Source organism: Vulpes vulpes, chromosome 15 (assembly GCF_048418805.1).
Source record: "Vulpes vulpes isolate BD-2025 chromosome 15, VulVul3, whole genome shotgun sequence".
NCBI lineage: Eukaryota > Metazoa > Chordata > Mammalia > Carnivora > Canidae > Vulpes > Vulpes vulpes.
In genome coordinates this window covers 92657405-92676951 of record NC_132794.1, presented here as the reverse complement: position 1 = coordinate 92676951, position 19547 = coordinate 92657405, and the positions used below count along the sequence as shown (strand labels likewise).

General features: G+C 47.6%; 1 protein-coding gene across 3 annotated transcripts in view; it reads right to left on the bottom strand.

Annotated features, from left to right (window-relative positions):
* Positions 1 to 2685: 2685 nt before the first annotated feature.
* Positions 2686 to 19547, bottom strand: part of WBP1L (WW domain binding protein 1 like) — a 67162-nt gene continuing 50300 nt past the window's right edge. For all 3 annotated transcript variants that reach the window (XM_025992971.2, XM_072739877.1, XM_025992979.2), the window contains exons 2-4: positions 18644 to 18746; positions 7713 to 7874; positions 2686 to 6437 (exon numbers count right to left, since the gene is read on the bottom strand). In XM_025992971.2, the coding sequence (XP_025848756.1) occupies positions 5698 to 6437; positions 7713 to 7874; positions 18644 to 18746 (1005 nt within the window). In that variant the 3' untranslated portion in view covers positions 2686 to 5697. The remainder of the gene's footprint in view (positions 6438 to 7712; positions 7875 to 18643; positions 18747 to 19547) is intronic.

Sequence of the window (19547 nt, the reverse complement as noted above, 5' to 3'; positions counted from 1 at the left end):
CATTTTGGCCTCCCATGTTTTTGTGTGCTTTACAGCACCTGGCACATAGTAGGCACTCAATAATCTGCAAAACAAACATCTACCTAGAATTACCTTTACACCTTTCTTTACCTGGCAAGCTCATTTGAGAGGTCCCTGCTCCAAGAAGACTGCCCTCTACAGGGGCAGGAGGGTGGCATTCTCTTCTGCAGCATCCTGTGCACACATGCTTCATGGTACTGTGCTACTAATACTGTTTTCATGCCTTCCCCCCCCCTTGGGACCATTAGTTCTTCTCAAGAGGAACCTGGTCTAAGGCATAGTTGCATCCCCAATACCTAGTACATGGTAGGTACTCGGTAAATGCTCAGCTTAAGGAAGGCCAGTCACTTGCCCCCAGACTGGGAACCTACATCCCAAATACCTCCCAGGACCCACTGCCCAGTAGGTTCAGGAGGATGCAGGTTTCCAGCATGTTTGGCCAACAGTCAGCCAAACCCACTTCCCACTCCTCCTAAGTCAAACCCTGCTTCCCCTCTGCCCCACAACCCCCTGGCTGAAAATGGGAGGAAATTGAAGAATAGAGAGTTTCTTGAAATTCTTGCTCATCAAAGCTACCTTTATGTGTTTCCGAGCATTGATATCATTCCCACCTGCACTTAGTTGCCTGGGGCAATAGAAAATGAGGAACTCAGTGACCCAGGAACCTGGGGTGCTGCCAGCAGTGCAGTGAGGTCTGCTCTACAGACCTAGGCATCAGACATACATGTACAGCCTCCAGCATGCAAGAACTGAACTGGTTATTTCTGTGCCATTCAGACATTAGATTAATGAAGGCAGGAATGATGTAATCCCTAGTCATTTCCCAGGGTTTTATTTTTTTTTTATTTTTAAAATATTTTATTTATTCATGAGAGACAGACAGAGAGAGAGGCAGAGGGAGAAGCAGACTCCATGCAAGGAGCCTGACATGGGACTCGATCCCGGGTCTCCAAATTCACATCCTGGACTGAAGGTAGCGCTAAACCACTGAGCCACCGGGGCTGCCCAATTTCCCAGGATTTTAGAACAAATCTGTCTCTAGATGTTAATGGTTCCTCTGAGCTTATGGGTTCCTCTTGGAGGAACCCAATGGTTTAGAAGGAACCAGGCAGCAACCATCTCACTAGTGTCACTGAGGGGCCAGAACTGTGTCCTCTGGCCAAGGGGCAAAGATGGGGGTGGGGCCTGGGCTTTCAGGTAAGAGTGTAGACTGCAGGGTTAGGCCAGGGAGTAGAGAAGGCAATACTGTCAGCATCCCCTGCTGGCCCGTTAGGGAGCATTCCACTTGGGGAAGCAGGAACGCCCTCTGGGAAGCTTCCAAGATGTGCACATTGTGTTGCTTTGCCCACCTGCAGGCCATCCAAGAGGTTGTGCTGGGTGGCAGTGTTCCCCTTCCTGGGCAGAGGTAGAAGGCTATTCCTTCCCTTAGAGCAGGGATTTACAGTGGACTCAAAGTTCTAAGAGGACAGTCCTATGCAGTGGGGGAAAAGAATAGTGAGTCTTAGGAAAGAATGATTGGCCCACAATGGCAGAAGCTGGCACACCAGTGGCGTCCCACAAGACCTAAAAACCATTCTCAGGTCCCTGCCTGTTATGTAAGACCTCATACAAGCCCCCACATGTGGTTGCCTGATTCCCTAAATCTGTACCATTCACTTCATCTTACTCTATCTCCTATTGGGTTTTCTTTTGGGGGGCAGGGGTTAAGCATATATATTTTTAAGATTTTATTTATTTGATTCTATTTATTTGAGAGAGAGTGAGCGAGAGAGCACAAACCGGGGGAGTGCCAGAGGGAGAGGGAGAAGCAAACTCCCTACTGAGAAGAGACACCCTCCCCATGAGGGGCTCAATCCCAGAACCCTGAGATCATGACCTGAGCTGAAGACAGATGCTTAACCTACTGAGCCACCCAGGCACTCTCCCCCCCCCCCCCCATTGTTAACTATTTCACGTGGATGTTTTGTCTTCATGCCTATAACTTGACTTCAGAGGCAAGGGTCTTGTCTTCTTTCTTTTGCATTCTCCCCACCACCCGGTACAGTGTTGGGCACAAAGTAGGAGGCTCAATAATACATGTTTTGTGCATCAAATTCCAGGGCCGATCCAGTTTCTATCACATTTTTTTTCCTAAAGATTTTTTATTATTTTTAAGTAACCTCTACAGCCAATGTGAGAGCTCAAACTCACAAACCTGAGATCAAGAGTCCCATGCTCTACTGACTGAGCCAGCCTGGCGGGGGGGGGGGGGGGGGAGCTTTATCACGTCATTAAGAGATCTCACAGGGTGCTTGCTTTCTCCAAATGCCATTTTAGCTTCCAGGTATCTAACAGAATTCATTTCTACCTTTTTTGCGTCTGATTTTTAACCTGTTTGTGGGACTTTACAAAGTATTCCAGACTTCAGAAATATACCCTTGACAGAGAGAGGGTTTGGAGAAAACTCCTCCAGACAAAGCGTGGCCTCAGCAGGAGCATCACCCACCTTGCCCTTGGCCCCGTGGTCTCCACTGGGCCAGGGGCCTGTCCTCAACTGCTAGGTGCCTTTTCACAGCCTGTGTGAAGGGAAAAGTGCTTGTGGTTGGGAATCTTGGGGTATGACCCCTGAAGTCTGAGGGAGGGGGGAGAAGAAACAAGGTGCTGCAAGAAAAAAGAACAACTGCATTTTTGGGATCAATTTTATTTGGGCTTCTCACAGTGGTTAGAGCCACTCTGTCTTCAGAACAATCACAGCACAGGAAATGCGTCACCGAGACTGCCCAGAAAAGTCTGACCAGCTGAATCTTATTGCTTAAAATACACATATTCACAATAACTGACAAATGGTGATGTGCCTCACACAGGAATGTGTTAGCATTTGCAAATCTTCCGACTGTAGCACCAAACCCTCAACCAGACCAACCCCTTCCTCCTCCTTCACCTGGAAAACCAGATTCAGTCAAATCTCCCTAGCCCCCTACCGAGTCCTTTCAGCTCCCTTTTGTACCTCTCTCCCAGCAGGAGAGCCCATGGGCAGGGGCCAGACTGTGATGGCTGGAATCAGGCCTGGCTCCAGTGGCTGCGGTCTTCTTCTCAAGCCTATAGGGCAGGACGCTGCAGTGAACCCAACAGTTAACACGCAGACCAGTGCCCTGCTCCAGCTGGGGAAGGAAACTTGGGAGGGCCAGAATTCATCCATTTGATCAGTTAACTGAAGTAGGATTCATTTTGGTAAAATTTCATCTCCTTTGAGACTTCAGTGAGTTGTTTGGGATTTTATTTAAAAAAAAAAATAGTGGAAGGAAAGGCATCTGAGGGCTGCTGACACACTCCCGCCCACTCTTGTCCCACACAGGCTTGCTTGCTTGCATACGCCGGACCTCGGCAGAGAGAGGTAAGCCCTATGGCACTGCGGTGTCTGCCAAACTCTCCTGGCCATTCCGGGCAGGGACAACGTCTGGGCCACAGCTAGTCCAAGCTCATCACTGAAGATCCAATCAAGCTTCTACCTGAAATCCCACCTTTGCCTTCCGTGCTGAGTGGTTTTGAACACCCCCTGGGGCTGATACTGAGGGCCAGGAGGAGCCAAGGGATGCAGACAGGTTCAGAGCACGTTTCCACTTATAGGGAACAGAACACAGGCCTCCGAGTGTCCACGGAGCAATGTGCAAATTGCAGTGATGGGTAGAGAAAAGCCTCTACATCGAGCACAGTTATATCTGGCAGATGTGGGGGGATTGGGGGATGGGGATGGGGGGCTGCCATCACAATGCTGCTGGATACACTCGAGTACACAGTCAGACATTTGTTCAGTAAACAGTAAATGTGTAAAATAAATTACCTTGAGAGGGCCATATCTGCTCCAAAGTGTGGTTGATGTGAGCACAATGGCTGCCATTCAAAGTATATTCACAGGAAAACAGGGCTAGGGGCTCACACAACACACACACACACACACACACACACACACACACACACACACACACACACAGGCTATCCAAAAAGTCATTGTACACAGACTTCACTTTGTTCAACATGGATTTTGGTTTTGTGGACTCCAAACGCAGACATTCGTTCGTTCACCTCACAGCCTTGGATTTGTCTATTTTTTGTACATATATATATATTTTTTCTCCTTTCTTACTGTAACCTCAATGCCTAATGTGAATATCATCGTTCAAGAATGGGGGAAGAACCAAACTCTTCATATGAACAGCACTGGACAGGGAATGTGAGTTTTAGCTGTTTGCTTTCTCCATCAGGTTATTCCTATCAAAGCTCAACTGGTTATCTGAAGCCAAACTACAGTAATAAGGATCCTGCAGTCCTTCCAGACCACTGCCTTCACCCTCCTACCTGGGCCACTTGGGCTGTTTACATAGGCTACAAAAGTTAGCCACCCCACTCACAAAGGGGGCTGCAGATAAGGCAGGGGAAAGGGCTTGAAAGCCACAGATAACCAAGCCATTTCTTCCAAGTGGTCAGTTTAAAAATAAAGACAAAAACAACACAACAGAAGAACTTATTCAGAATCAAGAGAAAATACTGTGTAAAAGCCAGGCTATGGGGCTGCCCTCTCTTAGGACCTGTAGCCCCCTTTGTTCATATGGAACAGTGAGACACAAGGGCCTGAGGGCTGTGTGTTTGGGTTGGGGAAGACCCTGGTCACCTATAGGCACAGACCAGAGGGCAGAGATGCAGCAAGCTGCACCAGATCCACCTCCATGGCCTAGGTTCTCCTGTGCTCCCACAGAAGTTCCAGAGACAGCCCCTGACTCCCACCCTGCCACCCACCCAGGCCCATGCCTGCACACAAAACACCTCCTCCTAGCTCAATGGCAGCCAGGTTCTTTGAAGGTCAATTTGGGACAGAGCCACAAACTTCCCCTTCCCAGAACAGAATTCTTGCCTGCCCGCTGGTAAAGTTCTTGCATTCAGCTTGCTTTTGTTGCTGCTGTTGTTGCTGTTTAAAGAGAAACCCCAAAGAAGGTGAGAGAATGTTCCATACTGAGCCGGGCTATGGCCAGCCAGAACCCACTGGGAAGGGCCCTTCAGGGATGCACGGTGGTACATCAACCCTGTCACCTGGAATCTGAGAGAGCAGTAAGCCTCCTACCAACCTCAGAACTGCCTGTCAGCCCTCATCATCTCCCAGGGCTAGCCCAGTTCTGGCTCTGCAGACAGACACTGGCAGCAAGGGGTAATGATCCCTGGGGCGCCGTGGGCTTCCTTCTTTACCCAGGGCTGAGACCTGCCACCCCTCCCAGACCGAGACACAGCAAAGTTCTCTGAAACGAACACCAGGGCACAGACCCACTCCACCACCAAGAGTCACCTCAGGGCACAGTCTCAGCCCCCTCCTTGGGGGCTTCTGAAACACACATCTCTCTGACCCAAGTGGGTAAGTGAGACATGACTTGCAAAGAGAAGAAAGGGGACAGGGTCGGGGATGAGGAATGAGTCACAGAACGAACCAACTTCTCAGCCCTCCACGACACTGTGCTCCTGTGGGCGGAGAGGCATCCACTCCCCAAGCTGTACCTGGAGATGGAGGAAAATGCAGGAGCGGGCGGTGGGGAGGGGAACGAAGAAGGAAGTGGCTGTACCACTTTCTCTGAAAGTCATTTAATGCTTCTCTCAGGGGACTCCCCTACCCTGGTTGCTCTGCCAAGTTCTCAGGTACAGGCAGGGCCTGCTCTAGCTGGGAGAGCTGCTGCTCTGCGAGTTTGGGGAGTCCTGCTCATTGATGGTGTTCAGCAGCAGGCAGGCGGGGGGCCGTGGCAGGTGGGGGTGCCCGGGCTCTCGGGCCTGCTCCTCGGAGGGCTGACAGAGCCCTTCCTCCTCGTCGCCCGGGGGCCGCACGTGGCAGCTGTCACAGAAGTCCAGGGGTCCATCCAGAGCGTCGTCAATGAGCGTGTGGAACTCCTTGAGGTCATCGTCATGGTGGCCCCGGTTGCACACACACACCTCAATGCCCGAGTCACCCGTGAAGCGGCGGTGTCTGCCAGGCGTCTTGTCTTTGCTATCGGGGAGGGCGCTGCCCTGCTCGGAGCTGTAGTCTCTCAGCAGCTCCTCCTTACAGTCGGAATCTTTGTCCAGGAAGGCCCCAGGGTCCAGCTCCCCCAGGCCGGCCACAGAGCCACTGGGCTCCATCCCGAGGGCTTTGGTGGCTGCTGTGCCAGTGGGCACGTCGGAGGGCTCAGGGTCAGCGATGCTTGGGGGTCTCGTGCTGCTTCTGCTGGGCCCAGACAAGGGGCTGCTCTGCGCGCCCTGGGGGCCCCTGGGGGGGTCGGCGCCTGGGGGGCTGCCGCCCGTAGGACCACAAGGTGCAGGCAGCTGCTGCTGCTGGAGCTGGAAGGCACTGTACGGTGGGGGAGGAGTCGGAGGTCGGTTCACCACTTCCTCATAAGGAGGTAGTAAATAGTTTGGCAAAAACCCTAAAATGGGGAGGCAGGGAGGAGAAATTACTGCACTGGCAATTGTTCTAGGACAGAGTGCAGAGCTTGCACTCAACATATGCCTCTTCCCACCCTGGGCATACCCACTGAGCGACAACTACAGCTCCTGCTTGTCAGCAGGGCAGAGGGGTGGGGCAGTTTTGTGGAAAAAAAGGACAGCCTGGGAGTGACCTAATCTAGCTTCTTGAAATCTGAGAGCCCCTAAACCTGCTTCACAGGCAAGATCTTCTGCCTGTCTGGAGTCAAGGGGTGGACGGCCAAGAGATCATTTCTGCCCACAGCGTTTCTGTTTCCACATGCCCCCGGGTCTCAGGTTTCTTGTTCAGACTGTGTCCTTCGTCTGCGTCCCATAGGCCTCAGTGTCAGGGACCCTAATTTAAGACTTCCTGACTACGTTTTTCTTGTCCCCCACCATCCCAGATGTATGGACCATGAAAAGGGCCTTTTTCTGGGAGATTAGAAATCCGTGTTGTCCCTCCCTCTAGTGTGGACGGAGGTGGTCTGGAAAGACAAACCGAACCTCATCTTGACTCAGATTGGGAGCAGGTGGGTTACCAGTGAAGGGTGAGGGGCCTGCCAAACAAGGCTTATTACCAACATGCCAGGTAAGTTATCTTTTGAATGTGCTGAGTATCTCAAGGCACAGATGGTTTGGTTAAAACAGTAACTGCTAGCATTTACTGAGCACTTACTATATGCCAAGCACTGTGCTAAACACTTGACACTTCTAGATGTGGAATTCCATACCCATGACCACTTTGTTCTGTAGAACACACTGTAGAATGGCTTTGGACAAGCTGGGCCTCCCTGGACTCTTACAGGGTCACTTGTAAGGAACCCCCAGAGAAGTTAGGTGAGTGTCCGGTGAGTCACGCAGTTTCTTGGTTCTCAGGACATCCCAATGTCACCCCGCACACACCCCTGCCCCTTTCATGGCAGCCTCAGGGATATCACAGGGTACTAAGCAAAATGGGAGGATTTCAGGCCACAGAAATCTAAGTCTTGATTCACTTGCATCATACACCATCTGACTATCTGACTACCTGCCTTAAGAAAATAGGCCCATGTGGATTTGGAATGACCCAGTGGCTTCAGGGCACAGCACCTGCTCCTCTGTGCTAATGGTGAGCACCCCCCTATTCCCATACCTGCGAGAGAGACTCTGCACTGTGCTGGGCAAGGGGGCCTACAGGGGCCCACAGTTTGTGTCCTGGGCTCAGAAGGGTGGAGTTTGGGGGCTTTTGGTGTACGTACTGAAATAAAATGGCAGCGCTGAGTAATTGTGGGCTTCTCGGTAGGCAATCAGGTTGATCTCATGCTGCCGCTGCTGGGCCTGAAGGCGATGCTTGGCTCGGCGGTGGTGGCACACACAGCAGCAGCTCAGGATGATGATGATGGTCCACACCAGCCAGAACCCTGGGGGCAGGGAGGCAAGGCAGAGAGGCACACATGCGTGGTGAACACCAGCCAGAGGAACAGCTTTCCCAGCAGGGAAGTCCCTGGCCGGCGCCCACCTGGTCGAAGCTGACACTGCCTGCCTCACCTGGTGAATTTCCATTTGGAATCTGTGTTCAATTTCTATAAATGTCTGTGCCAGAATGAAAGATGGGGTGGGAGGGGGCAGAAGGCAACTCTCCAGCACCACTGGTCCTGTGTTTTGGGCTTGGTGGACATTACATATGCTGACCTTTTAAGGACTATGTATTCGTCCTCTCTTAAGGGATCTCAGAGAAAGTGATTCTGGCTTTCTTCTCACCTGTCTCCCCCTCTCAACCCCCAAGCTCTGCTCAAGACATTAAGACTGGTTCCCAGCCTCCTTCCTGCTGCTATACCAGGTTGCTCACCAAAAGCAAAGAGCCCCTCAAAATCCCAGCAGGTTGGCAACTGGGAGGCCCCGCAGACGGGCCACCCAACAAAGGAATTCTTAGGGTTCTCTTGATATCACCAAACAGATCATGGGCTTTTCTCTACCAGATACACTGGTGTAATACAAGAGTCACTAAAGTTGCAGGGGGAAAAATTCTAATTGCCTCAGGTCCATCTCTTCCCTAGAGAGCATAAATGACTTCCCCTGCTCTTGATATAATCTGGTATAATTCCATCTCCTACAGTTGCAAATAACACTCCCACCTCCCTTTGGCCTGTGATTACATTAGACTCAAGGCCATCAGCAGCCTCCCCTCCTTCCTCCTTGCTCCAGAGAGGGATAGGTATAAGGGGACAGAGGAGAAGGCCTACAGTCCTCCTTCTTCAGGAGGATTCCTTCTTCTCGTTTCCCACAGTGTTCTTGGATCATATTCAGAGAATCCTGACAAACCCCCATATAAGACACCCCCTCTCCAATCTTCAATTGTAAGCAGAAACCCTTTTTTAAAAAGCTTTTTATAATCAATGAGCAATTTTGCTTTTAAAAAAATACATATACATACATATGGGAGGAAAGAGACTAGAAGGAAAACACAAAAGGAGTGACATACCTCTAAGTGGTGGGATTATGAGAAATTCCAATTTTTGCCTTCACATTATAAAACTGGAAACAAAGTAAACTTAAAATACCTGTGACTAATTTTACTTTTTTTTCTAGCTTTTATTTAAAGAACTTAAGAGGATGGGAGCATCTGGCTGGCTCAGTCATTGTAGCATACAACTCTTGTTTTGGGGGTTGTGAGTTCGAGCCCCACATTGGGAGTAGAGATTACTAAAAAAAAAATTAATTTCTGGAGAGGTTTTTAAATTTCTCTGAGAATGTATTCATAAAATGAAATAACATGAATCATTTAAAAATATTCACAGATTACTACTTCTGACATATAAAGATGTTTCTAGGGGATCCCTGGGCAGCTCAGTGGTTTAGCGCCTGCCTTCAGCTCAGGGCGTGGTCCTGGAGTCCTGGGATTGAGTCCCACATGGGGTTCCCTGCATGGAGCCTGCTTCTCCCTCTGCCTGTGTCTCTGCCAATCTCTCTCTCTCTCTGTGTCTCTCAATAAATAAAATCTTTAAAAAAATAAATATGTTTCTAATATTAAATGAAAAAAGCAAGGCAGCCCCAGTGGCGCAGCAGTTTAGTGCCATCTACAGCCCGGGGTGTGATCCTGGAGACCCAGGATCGAGTCCCACGTCGGGCTCCCTGCATGGAGCCTGCCTCTCCCTCTGCCTGTGTCTCTGCCTCTCTCTCTGAATAAATAAATAAATCTTAAAAATAAAAAAAATAAATGAAAAAAGCAAATTACAGAACAGTATAAAATCTGATCCTAATTTTTTTCCTTCAAAAAGAAAGTATATAGGGATGCCTGGGTGGCTCAATTGGTTGAGCGTCTGCCTTTAGCTCAGGGCATGATCCTGGTCCCAGGATCAAGTCCTGTGTGAGGCTCCCTGTGAGGAGCCTGATTCTCCCTCTGCCTGTGTCTCTGCCTCTCTCTCTCTGTGTCTCTCATGAATAAATAAATAAAATCTTTTTTAAAAAAGTATATATGAATATCTAGAAGGATGGTTAGAAAGTTCATCATGAGGTTATTTCTGGTACTAGATCTCTTGTTTTTTGCTTATCTGCATTTCCAAGCTTTCTAAGACGAACATGTACTTCTTTGAAATAAAAAGAATATTTTTTTCTGAGGAAAAATATTTATCTGAGGAATAATTTTAAGGTGATTTGTTATTGGGACACACCTAGCTCAGTTGGTTGAGCATCTACCTTCAGCTCAGGTCATGATCCCAGGTTCCTGGGATGGAGCCTGTGGCAAGCTCCCTGCTCAGCACAGGGTCCACTTACCCTTTGCCTCTGCCCCTCCCCCAGCTTGTGCTCACGTGCTGGCTCTCTCTCCCCGCCCCCCAAGTAAATAAAATCTAAAACAAACAAAAAAAAATTGTTATTGAGACTAGGTGATCGTTCATTTGCTATTTCTGAATAACTTTAATTTTTTTCCATTACCAAGGCTACATGTATTTTGTTATCACCTGCTTTGTAATTATACTTTTGTGTTTAGAATTTAAGTATTTAAGTATTCCCACATGTATCTCTTGCCAGAATGAGTTAAGATCATTCAAAAAAAAAAAAAAAAAAAAAAAAAAACAACCCCAGGGCTCCTGGCTGGCTCAGTCGGTAGAATACCTGACTCTTAACTTTGGCGTTGACTTTAAGCCCCACATTGGGTGTAAAGCTTATTTAAAACCAAACAAAACCAAAACAAACTTTCCCCCAAGTAAACATGTATATTAATACACCTCTGACTTTTCTATTTGTACCAGAATACAATATTCGAAAAGATCGCACTGATCTTTAGGGTGTGGTCTCAGGCAACAGCTTTTTGTCCCCTAAAGGTGTTCTCACTGAATCACCCCACAAAACCACCCCCACAGAGTAAGAAGGGAGGGCAGTAAGGCCGCCTGGCCCTGGCAGGCTGGCAGCACCACCATATGACACCTAATATGCTGAAAGCAGTTAAGTTAACTGCTTTCAGCATGTTAGGTGTTCAGTGGAACTTGTCAGTGTTCAGGGGAACTTTCTGCTGAGGCCTGACAAAAAGAGAATGGGCAGAGGACAACAGGCGGCGGATTTCTACCCTTTATCCCATCAGCAGGCAATAAAACCCTCGTAGCTGGCCAGCTCAGTCAGTAGAGCGCTAGATCTCAGCGTTGTGGGTTTGAGACCCATGTAAGGTATAGAGGTTATCTAAAAATAAAACCTTGAAAAAAAATAGTAAGATGTAACCAGAAAACATATACATAAGTTGAAGTCAGAAGTCTCCCTTGTGGTCCTTCCCAGATTCAAAGCTGACATTTGCTTAAGTTCACTTAAGCAACCTGCTGCTGGTTGACTCAAGACTAGATAAATACTGTCACAGGAGCCCTGAGAAGTGGGGGTAAGGCCAGAAAAGAGCATTGGGAGCCAAGTGGCTCCCTGATGTTGTCCTATAACATCCTCAGCGCCAGCCTCCTTGGGGGGGGGGGGGCTGCACTAGAGAGAGGGAGGCAGCACAAACAAGCAGAGTGCCTTCTGCTCAAGGGTCCGGCTCTAGACGTATTTCAGAGAACTAAGAGTTTCTGGGCTAATCACTCTTCCATATTACCTGCATTTCTCTCACTTGCCCAGCATCATTATCTCACAATCCTTTATACTTCAGTACTGTGTTCTAATTCTAAAAGTACATTCTCCCAGGCAGCCCGGGTGACGCAGCGGTTTGGCGCCCCCTGCAGCCTGGGGTGTGATCCTGGAGACCAGGGATCGAGTCCCACTTCGGGCTGCCTGCATGGAGCCTGCTTCTCCCTCTGCCTGTGTCTCTGCCTCTCTCTCTGCGTCTATGGATAAATAAATAAAATCTTAAAAAAATAAAAATAAATAAAAGTACATTCTCCCATGAGATAATTGCATCTAACTCGACTAGTTTACCTCCCAAGTCATTTTTTCAGTAGTTTCTTACCTAAAGGTAAACGAACATTTAACCTTTATGTTGCCATATAAATGATCTAGGGGCAATATTTCTCATTTTATAACATGATTTTATTTTTTAATGTTTTGTTGTTGTTTTTCTTTGTGTTTTTAGGTAAACTCCACCCTCAGTGTGGGGCTCAAACTCACAATCCCATCACGGAGAGTCGCATTGCTCTATCAACTGGGCCAGCCAGGCAAGACTTTATTTTTTTTAACACATGCTTTTAATAAGAAAAATCTCAGATACTGATTTTCATATGTTGGCCACATATTTCTGGTTTTCCCCTTCTGGGCATTTGGGTAGGCTTGAACTTCGTGGCCCCCTTATGACTGGGCAAGGCTTTGGGACTGGTTCGAACTAGTGAATATGGTTTAGAAGTAATTTCTGTCCATTAGAGGCCAGGACATCTCTTATTTCTATAAGACTTTCCTTCCTTTAGTCCTCCTTCTGCCATGACGGTTGGCAACATTTCAGATAGTGACATCAGGGATAGTCTGGCTTCAGGATGATGAAGTGGAAACCAAACTCCCCTCCAACCCATGATGGACATGTAGTGTGAGAAGTAAACCTGTTTAAGGCCACTTGGTTGGAGACTTATAGCCTATCTTGATTGATGCAGTATCTTTATAGGCTTTTCTAGAGAAAAAGATTTAAGCATTCATCAGATTCTTAAGGGAATCCTTGATCCAGAAAAAAGTCTGAGATCCACTGAACTGGAATTATAATAGAAAAAGAGAGCTTTTTAAAATTTTTATTTATTTTATTTATTTTATTTTATTTTTTTAAGGAAAAAACTAGGCAGGGCAAAAGGAGACTAGGGAAAAAATGAGACAGCTGTAATACATGTCCTTGGCAAAACTGCTTTAGTCATATCTAAGAGAACACCAGACAACTCATGTGTTCATTGAAACTCTACTACCCTACTTCTTTCAACATAGTACCATGGGAAGAAAAAGTCTCCCTACTATGTACCAGTTATATGATGTTATATTTACACTGTTGATGTTATTAAGTATCAAACTGAGTTCTAATTCCTTTTTGTTATTGTTGTTTTCATTTATTTATTCACATTATTTAATCTCTACACCCAAGGTGGGGCTCAAACTCACAACCCTGCGATCAAGAGTCGCATGCTCTTCCGCTTGAGCCAGCCAGGTGCCCCTAATTTCTTCATTTCTAATACAGTATGACAAAAGATTATTTGTGTGGATCAAAACTGAGAGAAAGCTAACTTGGAAGTAGAATGGGTCTAGTGGCAAAATAGAGTTTAGTACAGGCCCAGAAAAGACCCTTAATGAGCTGGTCCTCCTTGATGGAGTTAATGTGGGAAGGCAGAAGGCATTCTTTAGTCTGGCCCTCACAAAATGGACTCATTTGGGAGCCACTTTAGTGAAGCAATGTCCCACCAAGTTTAAAAGGGAGAATATCCAGACTAGTCTCTAAGGAGTTGTACAAACTTTTGATCTTTTCACCAGATTTCACAAACAAGGAACTAAATTTTAAAAGAAAAACCTAATGAAACAGACACACAAAAGCTTGTCCTCCTCCCCAAACACACACCTACCCAAAGATTACACTTCTCAATGACAATTTTGAAAGCTGTGATCTCATGGTGGGGAGCATTTGTCATGCTAAGCAAAATAGAAAACATGTTTTGGAAAACAATCACAGTCCAATGTAGGAACTGAGTCATGTGCCCTGAGTTCACTATAAACTTGGGAAAACACCACTCCCCAACTGGGCAGGAAATTCCTCATTAGGAAGCCAAAGCACACTGTAAATTCTACCCCACAGGATGGTGGGTGACCTCCCTGGTCCCTTTTAGCTCTCAGCAGGAGCTCCTACCACTGCCACTGTGGAAAAGGCCTGATATGGGGAAAAGAAGACCTCAGAAGGCTTACAAATTCATCTGAAAGACTGGAAAAGTTTCCTAGAAACATGACTGCAGTTCCAAAAAGAAAAGAGACAGTAGCCTGGGTTCAAGTCACAGCTCATAAAACCATTTCTTAGCTTTGTGATCTTGGTCATTTTGTTTTTACTTCCCTCATCTGTAAAATGGGGAAAATAATGGTTTCCACCTTACCAGTCATTGTGAAATGAGTTAATATTCAGAACCATGCCTGGCATATAAGTTCTCTAGATTGTTATTTACGGCTGTCATTACAAAAGTGACCGCAGATGGGAAGGATTTTCTTTCCATTTCTCTTTTAATCCTGCCCCCCCAAATACTCCATAAAAAAGCAAGGGTGAAGAACAAGTCCAAAGTCTGCTTCTAGATTCTGTGCTTAGCTGAACTCATTGGAAAACCAGCCCAAGTGCCACTGATCAACCTGTTTTTGTCCAGAAGCCAGCACCTCTAGGAGCAGGGGTCCAATCGAGGGCTTGGAAGAAGGCCCCAGCTTTCCACTCTCCACTGTGCTAAGGGTGGCAGATGGCACGGGCTTTTGTCACGAGCAGCTCAACAACGATCAAACATCTTAACATAAACTAAAAAGAAAAAGCAGGTAAAAACAAGCTGCGCAGTCTTAAATGAATTTGTTAACAGTCTGTTTCATATCACCTCAGGGGAAATTCCACTGCCCAGAAACACTCCCTTTCTCCAACTAAAGCCCAAACAAGAGAAAACCGATGCCCAAGTGAAGGTCCCTCAAATTATCTCAGGAGCAGAAATTCCCAGCTCTGGCCTCTCCCTGGACTTTGGAGGCTGGTGAGTGGCAACAGTCCTGGGATGAGAATCGGGAAATGTCAGTTCAGGATCTTTGGCCCTGAGCATGTTGGTGGCCTCTCTCAATCTTGGCTTTTTTCTTTGCTCTACCTCTCCCGTGAAGGGCATCCTCAGGTGGATGAAACATGCATATTTGAGACCCTCCATGACCTGGGCCCATCACCCCTCCAGTCCAGCACACCAGAGTTCTGGAGGGGGTTGCTCTGGAGTGAGGACCACTGACCCTACCAGTCAGCTGCATCCAGCTGAGCACTTACTTCAAACCCCTGGTCCCGACACATGAGAACATAGGGGTGACATGAGAACCTAGCAGGTTTGTTCTTGGGGTGAAAGGCAACAATGTGAGTAAAGACCTTAGTGTCTCGCATGTAGTAGAATTTTGTGCACATTAGCACGCTCATCTCCCATTCCTTCCCAGACAAGCCTCACGGCCTCAGGGGAAAGGTCAATGACGTCATGCATTCTCTGTTCTTTCCCATCCCTGGCCTCTGGTGTTCCTCTGCCTGAGAAATCATTCTACCCTTCTTCATGTGTTAAATCCTATCTGCCTTCTAGGGTCCACCTCAAATGCCACCTCTTCCATGCAGTCTGCCTGAATCCTGCCTAGCCAACGCAAACTGTCCTTCTGAAAATCCACAGCAGTCCTGGCACACACATTCCACTCTCTACTTTGTCTTACTAGTGGACCTCCTGTCTTATCTCCTCTCTCTGCTAGGAGAGACCCTGTTGATGGCAAGGATTCTGCTTCTCTACAGTTTCTAACACAGAAGAGGTCACAGCCTCAAGTAGCAGTTTCTTAGAACTGCAAATTCTCAGGTCCACCTCAGACCTATTGAATTAAAAAACAACAACAAAAACTGGGAGTAGGACTCAGATACCTGTATTTTAATAAGCCCTCCAGGAAATTCGGAAGCTTGCCAAATTTGGGGAACCACTCGAATAAGGGTTTTACTGAATGAATAAATGATTGAATAATGAGTTAAAGTACAAGTGCCAAAAAATGCGTGGGATAATAGTAATGATGATGACCAGTTCTGACAGCCTCAGTGGTAAAACAGGACCTTTGTTTCCCACCTGACGCAGGCCCAGTAACGACCACTGGTTTCAGTTATAACTGCAAAGACATGGAGAAAGGGAGTTTGTGTAAGTGAGGTATGTAGTGTGCGTGTGTGTGTGCGCACGTGTATCAGTCTTCACCTCCATTGAGGTGAAAGGGTTCGTAGAAATGGTGTTTTTTGCTTTTTTTTTCCCTGAGGCCTTCTCTGTAGGCAACTGTGGTTAAAGAGGTTCTCTGTCTGGGCAGCCCCGATGGCCCAGCGGTTTGGCGCCACCTTCAGCCCAGGGTATGACCCTGGACGCCCAGGATCGAGTCCCATGTCAGGCTCCCTGCATGGAGCCTGCTTCTCTCTCTGCCTGTGTCTCTGCCCCTCTCTCTCTCTCTCTCTCTCTGTGTCTCTCATGAATAAATAAATAAAATCTTAAAAAAAAAAAAAAAAAAAAAGAAAGATGTTCTCTGTCTGACAGAAACTCTGCCAAGGATTTCCTGGCTGAGACTTTTTTTCCTTCCAAAGGAAAGAGACAAAAAGAGTAACCCAAAGCCCATTATTTTCACATGTCAGGCAAAGTTTAGAGGTGAGTAGAGGGAATAGGGTTCAAAGCGACCAAAAATTCAGTTTTGATATGAACCAAAGGGGCTCATCCCAACACTCATCTTCCCTCCTAGCCACACATCAGGCAGAGGACCCTGATGAGGAGGAAAACCAAAGAATTCTGAGGGGGGTGGAACACTCAATGGGCCTCTCTTGACAGAGAAGCCATTTCCAGGCACCAAGGAGGACAGTTTTGCTTTTATAATCTCCATCCCTCCAGAACTTGGAAAGCATGGGCCAACTCATAGGATGGCGAGTCTTTCATCCCCATCCAGACTCTTGTCTCTGGCCTCCTCCTTTCCCCCCACTGACCATAACTGGAGAGAGAATTAGCCACTCAGGGTGCCTGGGTGGCTCAGTGGTTGAGCGTCTGCCTTTGGCTCACGTCGTGATCCCAGGGTCCTGGGATCCAGTCCCACATCAGGCTCCCCGCAGGGAGCCTGCTTCTCCCTCTGCCTATGTTTCTGCCTCTCTCTCTGTGACTCTCATGAACAAATAAATAAAATCTTAAAAAAAAAAAAAAAAAAAAAAAAAAAAAGCTTCTCCCATGGCTTTCTTTAAGCCCTTGGGGTGAAGTACCGCTTCCCAGGCCGCCTCTCTGCCCTGGTCTCCCTGTCCCCATTGCCCCACCCCCTCAGCCGGGCGACAGTGACCCAATTCTGGTGGCTACTGAGACTGCTCCGCCAAAAGCCCAGGAGGCTCTGTCAATCTGAGACGAGGTCATCCGCAACTGATGCCGCCTGGGCCGGGCCCCGGAAAAACAAACTGCAGCTCTGTGGCTTTTTGGCAGCCAAGCTTCGACTTTTGTTTTAACAAGAGGTGGGAGGGAGAATTGGAGCCCTGTGGTTATCTTCATTTTAAAACATTTAAACAGTCTGTTCACCTGCTTGGCACTTTGTGTCCTCTAGTAAGTCCCTCGGCCCCACCCCTTCTAAAATAGCAACAATCCTGGATCGTCCTTCGCCGTTGCTTATATTCTCAGAGGACTGGTGCAGATGTCCCAAGCTTTGTCCTCTCCTGGTGAAGGGACCGTGCACTGGACTACCCCTGGGATTCCTCAGAAAGGCAGATAAGCCAGTCCTCAGTTCTCAAAAGGGAAGGATAAGGGTGAGGAGAGGTCCTATTTGGAGGAACCACTCCTAATGGCTACAAGATACCTTTACATGCAGAGGGAGACACTGCCGAGCCAAGAGTCTAATTTACTTTCCATACCAAACAACAGCCCTCCTCACTGCCTTCTGACCACATCACCAATGTGGGGGGAGTGGGGAGATCAGAGAGAAGAAGGGGAGAAAGGACAGGGTGACGGTGGCAGAAAAGGCACGCTTTGACAAATGAGCCCAGTTTGTTTCCAAATGGAGGGAGTGATGAGGGCTTAGAACTATCTGGGGAAATGAGCTACCATTTCTCTCTCTACAGACGCTTGTGAGAACCAGCGCAGTGCTGCTCACCTCTGCCCTAAGGACTCTCCTGTCTTCCCATTCTCTGTCCAGCATCCTGCAGTGTCTCATCCTAGCTTCAAGAAGACTGAAATACCAAGCACGTTAGTGAACTCCTTGAACCTGGCTGGCTCCCTAGCGATTGTGCCCGATGTCACCACCCTTGTGCAAGTCTGAAGGTACAAAGCCAATGGGCTCAACCAAACCAGTGGTGAGATGAGGACTGTTTCCATAGCAGTTAGCTGAGCGTAACAGCGGAGATACACTGGAGAAGCAAACCTACAGACATTTCAGCTTGAGAAGTGGGAAGGAAACAGAGGGAGCTAAACCTCTGGACTTCCTCGCTCCAAGAGGGCTCCTAGACTTCTTGCTCCAAGAGGGCTCTGGGAGCAGGGAACTAGGGAGAAGGTGATCCCTTTAAGGAACCAGAAACAGAGGCAGCTCCTTGATGCTGTATGGGGAATTCTGGAAAGTCCTTAAGATTCTTACAATGAAATAGCATTACAGCTATCCACAGAGCCTATAGCCTGGCATTCACAGCAGCTTGGCTGCTACAATCTCTCTTTATGGAGATGGCAAAGCCTGGGTGTCTGGGCTAGCCCACAGAAGGATGTGAGTTGTTGTCACTGCTCAGCACACACTGGAGGGGATGTTGCAGAGAAGCTCAGGCAGGAGCTTCCTCAGCAGACCAGGTAACCACGGCCTCTTCAGAAGGCACAGACCATATTCCTTAGTCTTTAGCCAATGGTTTCTGAAGAGCACCAGAGCACTTCGCCTCTACAGAGGAATTTCTTCTGGAACCCAGCAACAGATTCCACTCACAACACTGTCCCCTGGGAGAATGAGAAAATGTGCCCAGTCCACCACTTCCCAATGAGCAGAGATGGTAACCAGGAGGACCTTGGGGTACCAGAGGCCCCGGGAGGGGCGGGCAAGGACTTACACCAGAGTTCATAGTAGTAGTTGCAGCACTGAGACTGTCCACAGCAATGTCCTGTGTCACAAATGTAGCTTTGATTGTTGGTGCCCACACAGGTTTCCTTATCCTAAAAAAATAAAAGAATAATCATCAAAAAACATTTAAGCATATGAAATTATAGCTTTTATGTATTTTTAAAAATATTTTATTTATTTATTTGTTTATTTATTTATTTACTTATTTATGAGAGACACATAGAGAGAGGCAGAAACATAGGCAGAGGGAAAAGCAGACTCCCTGTGGGGAGCCCAATGTAGGACTCGATCCCAGGACCCCAGGATCACGACCTGAGCTAAACGCAGATGCTCAAGCACTGAGCCACCCAGGTGCCCCCAAATTATAGCTTTTATTTTATTTTATTTTTTCTTTTAAGATTTTATTTATTTATTTATGAGAGACACAGAGAGAGAGAGAGAGAGAGAGAGAGGCAGAGACACAGGCAGAGGGAGAAGCAGGCTCCATGCAGGGAGTCTGACATGGGACTCGATCCCGGGTCTCCAGGACCACACCCCAGCCAAAGGCGGCGCCAAACCGCTGAGCCACCCGAGCTGCCCCAAATTATAGCTTTTAAATGCCACTTTTCTTCCCATCCCCCTCTTCCCAGTTATCTGGCCACCCTCCACCAAGATGGTCTGTTCATTCCATGAGGGAAAAAAAATTAGAAAGAACCCACCACAACAACAGACTGAAGAAAAAACAAAGGTTTATTAAAGGGGGAAGAGGTTTCGGCACACAAAGTTGACTGATGAAGAGCAAAGTTTTCCTCAGACAGGAAATGGATGCCTCATTTTCTTTATGTCCAAGCAGAAACACTTCATGTTCCAGTGTTACACTCAGCCAGTAAAAAGACAATGGTTCTCATGTAATT